Here is a 6,038-nt window from a genome sequence, read left to right on the forward strand (position 1 = left end):
AACTAGCTCTGTAGACCAGGCTGGTCTCAAACTCACAGAGATCCGCCTGCCTCTGCCTCCCGAGTGCTGGGATTAAAGGTGTGCGCCACCATCGCCCAGCTGACTGTTTTAAAAGTGGACACAACTTGCTGTGTGCACACAGTGCTTGCTACTCATGTGTGTCACTTACTGAGAGCTTAGGTTTTGGAATACTTCTGCAGTGACTTAGGGTTTCTATTGCTGGGATGAAATGTGATGGAGAGCAGCTTGGAAGAAAGGGTTTATTTGGCTTAAACTTCTGTTCATCACTAAAGGAAGTCGGCGGGGCCATGGAGGCTTACTGTATTGCTACCAATGCCTTGCTCAGCCTGCTTTCTTCTAGCACTCGGGACCTCCAGCCCAGGCGTGGCAGCGCCTACAAGCTTCTGTATAGCCCAGTCTTATAGAGGCGTTTTCTTAGTTGAGGTTCCCTCTTCTCATGACTCTAGTTTGTGTCAAGTTGGCATAAAACGACCCAGTACATGCAGCAACATTGCCTTATCCTAGTTAGGTTTCTGTTTGCTAAATCACCGTGACGAGGGCAACTTGGGGGAGAAAGTATTTATTTGGCTACAGTCCATCATCTAGGGAAGCAGAAACCCTGTAAGGAATGCTGCTTACTGGCTTGCTCAGCTTGCTTCCTGACGTATACAATCCAGACTCACCTACCCACAGGTGGCATTGCCCAAAATAGGCTGAGTCCATCCACGTCGATCATTAATCAAGAAAATGTCTTCTCAGACAGTCTCACATGTCAATCTGATAGAGACAATTTCTCAATTAAGGTTTCCCTTTTTAAATGATTGTGTCATGGCAACCAACTAACCAACACAGACCTCAACTTGATCTTTTGTGTGTGTGTGTCCTCAGGAATGGGTGGCTCTCGAGAATCTAGAGGTGGATGGGATTCCCGGGACGACTTCAACTCTGGTATCAGTATTTAAACATTCCACTCTTCCCCAGTCCCTTGTTGTCCTTTGTTTCTTGGAAGTGTTCAGCCTAGGCAGATTGAACTCCTCCAGAGAGACTCCCCTGAGCATGTTGCTTGGGCTAGAGTCAGGACAGCTCCTGAGGTTTCATATGTGGTACGAAAAGAACTAGCAGCGTTTCTAGAAATGACATAGCATAAAGGTTCCAGAGGTGCCCGGGAAACCTCAGTGCTATGGATCCTGATGGCCAGTATTTTCTTGAAGAACATGGAGCTGTGGATAGGCTCTGCTTCACCATCCCTCCTCAGCCGATCCAGGTTGATGAGAGGATGTCTGTGTCAGTCAGTAGGTGTGGGGGTGCAGGCAGGCAAATGCAAAGTCCTGTAGCCAGTCAGAAACGAGCTTATTCATAAAAGTACAGTAGCATGCAGTAAGTCTGTAATTTTATGTATAAGCTGGTTTCTGACTGAAGTGTGCAGCATGTGTCAGAGCCAGCCCATACAAGGAAAGCAGGTCCTGGGGTGGTGACCCCTAGTCTACAGTGTTAGAGCCTTAGGTCTAGAAAAAAGCAGGGTGACTGATCCATAAAATGAGCAACTTACTAGTGACCAGAACCTTCCTGCCTCACTTTGACTCCGTCATGAATGCAGCAGGAAGGTAGATGAAAATATCCCACAGGAGCTGGGTGTAGGTAGCTAAGCGTGAAGAGAGGCCCTGAATTTAAGCCCTGCACCAAACGTGCACACATGCCTCCATCACCAGAACTGACAGCCAGTGTGCTAACCGTGACTTTGTAAAGAGAACTAAGGGTTTCCTTGGTAGAAGTCCATATCTCCTACATAACCTTCCCATTTGGGGTTTGGGGTTTTGTATATGTGCACCATTTGTGTGCTTGGTTCCCACAAATGTAAGTTGTGTGGCCTATCTATAATCCCAGTGCCCGGGGGACTGAGGTAGGAAGAGCTCAAATTGGAGTCATAGTTAAGACTCTGACTTAGAAAACCATGAAGAATAGTAAGTTGCAAGGAGTGAAATTTCTACTTTGCAAAAGGAAAGCGGGCATGTTTGTCTAAATACTCTCTTGTGCTCTGTGTGTGCTATTGTGGGGATTGTTTGTTTAGACAAGAGCCCACCATATAACTTGCTTGCCTGGAACACTGTGTAGCTCAGGCTGGCCTCAAATTCAGATCCATCTTCCTTTTAAGCACTGGAATTTAAGGCATGTACCTCTTCCCCTGGCTTTAAAGAAAATATTTTTAATTTTTGTTTCTCTGTGTGTACACAAGCCTCTGTATGTATGTGCAGGTCAGAGGGTAGTTTTCAGAAGACATGTCTTCTTACACTGGGAACCAGGCACCGAAAGAAGTCAGGGCAACATGTTGGCTTGGCAGCAAGCACCCTCACTTGCTAAGGCCGCTCTTGGTTTATTTTTGAGACAGCATCTCTCATTGGCCAGAACTTATCTGTTGCAAGGCTGGCCAGCCAACAGTGAATCCCAGGGATCCACTGTCTCTGTCTCCCCAGTGGTAGGATTACAAATCTATGACACCATGAGAACCCATAGAAGACCAGTCTTTACCTCCAGATTCCCAGGAGCTGTAGTTGACAAGTAGTTATGGGCCACCAGATGTGAAGACAAGGAACTGAACTCAGTGCTGAGAACAGCAAGCTCTTTGGATGGTGGGGCTTTTTGTTTGTTTCTGATATGGAGGTTTCCTGTGTGATCTTGGCTGGCCTCAAACGTGGGAATAGACCTGCATCTGAGAAACACCGTCTGTAGCTGAGAATTCAGCATCTCTTACATGAGCTGCAGTTTATGCTGTGGACTCTCAGCACGTACAGAGTTGTGGCAATGTGAAGTTCCCTCTGAGTGTTCCACACAGCAGCAGGGACAGTGGAATAGAACAATTGCCTAGAGCCCCCCAGTGAGGGGTAGGTTGTGACTTGGAGGCAGAATGCTTGACTAGCTCCTGTATGTGGTGCTTGCCTTTAATCTCCGCACTAGGAAAGCAGGGGCAAGAGGGTCTGAGTTGGAAACCAGCCAGGGCTACTGCTAGTTGACACCCCATGTCAAAGGGGGTGCTGCTTTCTTAAAATCACTGAGCAACTAGGGTCGTGGCTTAACAACAGAATGCTTCCCTAGCACACACAGGGTCTGGGTTCCATCCCCAGATGTGTGATTACCCAGCAGGTGCACATTTTTATGCACTTAATTTAGAAAAAAAATCTCATACTAGACAAACTAAACATTAAATTTGGAGTTGGTTCCTAGACTATTGTCTGTCTCTTTGTAATAGTGTAAACAATTGCTAACTCAGTATCTTCTTCCTTAGGCTACAGGGATGACTTCTTAGGGGGTAGGGGGGGCAGTCGCCCTGGAGACCGGCGAGCAGGCCCTCCAATGGGGAGTCGCTTTCGAGACGGCCCTCCCATGCGCGGCTCCAACATGGACTTCAGAGAACCCACAGAAGGTATGGCAGACATTCTTAGTTAGGACTTACTGTCTACCCCCTGTAAAACCTGTCTTAACCCTGCATTGATTTTAACTAAACTTGTAAGAGTCCATTTTGAAAATTGGATAGGACTGTCTCAGTGGCCTATAGTCCTGGTACTTGGGGAGGGGTGGGTTGAGGATGAAGGATCCAGATTTCAGTGTCATTTTCAGCTGTATAGAAAGTGTGAGGCCATCCTGGGCTATGTGAAGCCCTGTCACAAAGGATTGGGGTCATTGAAGTTCCTGTAGTTTGGTTAGCTGCCTGGGTGTATAGCATGGAGCCCATTTTGTATAAGCTATCTTGTTTTCTGTCCTCCAGAGGAACGAGCACAGAGACCACGGCTGCAGCTTAAACCTCGGACAGTGGCAACACCCCTCAACCAAGTAGCCAACCCGAACTCAGCCATCTTCGGGGGAGCCAGGCCCAGAGAGGAAGTGGTTCAGAAGGAGCAAGAATGAGCTTAGATTGGGAGGGAATGGGGCATGGGGGAGCTGGAGCAGCCCAGCCTGGTGGCAGCCGGTCACCCTGCAGGCCCCATTCCCACCTGGCACTGTCCTCCTTACAGCGGAAACACAGAGCTTGTGAGTGCATGTCAGCTGTTAACAAGTGGTTTCTAGTACATTCTTGGCTTTGCTATATCTATCTAGTGCCTGTTTTGTGCTTTCTTTCTGTTTTCTTTCTCTTCCCTCTCTCTCCTGCCCTCTCCCTGCTCCTTCCCACACGGTGTGGGTGTGGTGGTCCCGTGTGGAAGGTAGGCTGAGGTGCTGCTTCATCCTTCTTTGCTTTCTTTCTTTCCTTTACATGCCCTAGCCACACTCTGGGCGTGCTGTCCTCTGCTTTTTCTTGGAGCTTCTCTCCAACCTGCATGTCGAGTTCTGTGTTGCTGTGGCTTCTGGGAAAGAACTAGAGCCACTGGCTAGGTGGCTGGTGATGACTTGTTGGTATCCAGCTGGGATGAGCGTGCAGAATTGGAAGCACCTTGCTTTTAAAACAAGGAAACATGCCTGCCGGTCCTGATAGGCTACTGTGTTGGGGGCCTATCACCTGCCCCAGCAGCCTGTTCAGGCACAGCGGGTTCCTGTCAAACAGTGAGGCCAGAAGGATACAGAGGAATCCGGACATTCTGCACTGGTGGTGACCTGAGTGCCAGTGGCCATGTGACTTTGCTCCTGCTCGCTCTTAAGACCAAGTGCAAGCTCATTCCCTGCTCTTCCTGGGCCATGGAGGCCCCTTGGGGGTGCAGCCCACTGCAGCTCAATCTGCTTCCTACAGCTGAGGCCGTGGGAAGCAGGGGTGGTGCTGGAGCTGCACTGGGCAGCTGTGCTTGCACTGAGTCTGTGCGCTCTTTCTTTCCCTTGTGTCTGTCTGCTCCGGGGTGCTTAGCATAGAGGCTGCTCCCCACCACAGCTCAAGGCCTAGAGTCTGGCACTTTATCTGATAGATACACAGCTGTTAAGACCCTCGGTACCTGGGTGTCTAGAAACCTCTAGGTTTGCTGCCTCCTCCGTGGGGCAGACCCCTGCTCCCACAGACAGTGTTGAACACTGACTTGGGAGCAAGGGGGATCAGGCTTTGCTTTTAGCTTGAACAGCTGTGAGTGAACAAATGGAAAATGATTTGGCATCAAGTCCCCATCTGTTCTGATTGGAGCAGTTAGGGGTCAGCCAGCCACTAGAGCCTTAGGGAGAGGGGCTGAGAGGTGCGCAGCTTGCTTATTAGCTAGCAGCTTCCTGCCAGCCTTCCCCTTGGCTTATGATTGTCTTTGTCGCAAGGTCTCTGCAATTTACAGAACTCTCACTCCTTCCCTCGCCTGCCATCTTCTCTGCTTCTGAGATAAGAACCATTTGTGTAACACCAATACCTAACTTAAGACAGACATGCATTGCGTGGTTGTAATCAAAGCTGATGCTTTCAGATGATCTAATCCATCTCCAATGCGGAAAAGACAGAACAGGCACGTCCATCACACTGCTGGGCGCCCAGCTGACTGTAAGAATGGAATTCCAAACACTTAACACATTCAGTTCTATGACAGAAAGTGAGTCTATGGATATGGTATTTTGTGAATGATCTTTTAAATAAAAGAGAACCTTACGTAACATCTACTGTGTCTTTCTGGCCACTTGTGAAGTTGAATTTTGTGTGCTGTTGAGGGCATTAGAAGTAATTTAGGTGGCAGGTTCAGTGCAGCTTTTCAACCATTCAAAGAGTTATGCTGTCATCTTTGGTCCTATTAGGCAAGCGCTGTGGTACTAAGTGTGCTCTGTCCATCCATCTCAATTCCCAGTGATGGATGGCCTTGCTTGAGGCCTGATCCTTGGACCCTCAAAAGAAGAGAGTGGGGTGCAGCCTGGTAACACAGGCCAGTCATCTCAGTCCTTAAAGGACAGTGTTTGTTGTATAAGCATCTCCGGCATCCATGTAAAACAGCAGCGCACCCCCATGGTCCCAGTGCTGGAGATGCAGAGACGGGAAGATAAATGCCTAGGATGTGGGTCTGTGATAGACTCTGTGTTTTAAAATGGCCTTTGAGGGCTAGAAATGGTTGAGTTAAGGGTACTGACTGCTCTTCCAGAGTTCTCGCATTCAGGTCCCA

General features: G+C 48.7%; 1 protein-coding gene across 2 annotated transcripts in view; it reads left to right on the forward strand.

The window, feature by feature from the left end:
* The window catches only part of Eif4h (eukaryotic translation initiation factor 4H), a 19,845-nt gene extending 14,302 nt beyond the window's left edge, over positions 1 to 5,543 (forward strand). Inside the window, exons 5-7 of one of the 2 annotated variants that reach the window (XM_005344653.2) lie at positions 889 to 948; positions 3,281 to 3,418; positions 3,761 to 5,543. In XM_005344653.2, the coding sequence (XP_005344710.1) occupies positions 889 to 948; positions 3,281 to 3,418; positions 3,761 to 3,900 (338 nt within the window). In that variant the 3' untranslated portion in view covers positions 3,901 to 5,543. The remainder of the gene's footprint in view (positions 1 to 888; positions 949 to 3,280; positions 3,419 to 3,760) is intronic. The other variant, XM_005344654.2, reaches the window with a different exon arrangement.
* Positions 5,544 to 6,038: the final 495 nt, after the last annotated feature.

The sequence above is a fragment of the Microtus ochrogaster genome, chromosome 2, assembly GCF_000317375.1.
Source record: "Microtus ochrogaster isolate Prairie Vole_2 chromosome 2, MicOch1.0, whole genome shotgun sequence".
Lineage (NCBI taxonomy): Eukaryota > Metazoa > Chordata > Mammalia > Rodentia > Cricetidae > Microtus > Microtus ochrogaster.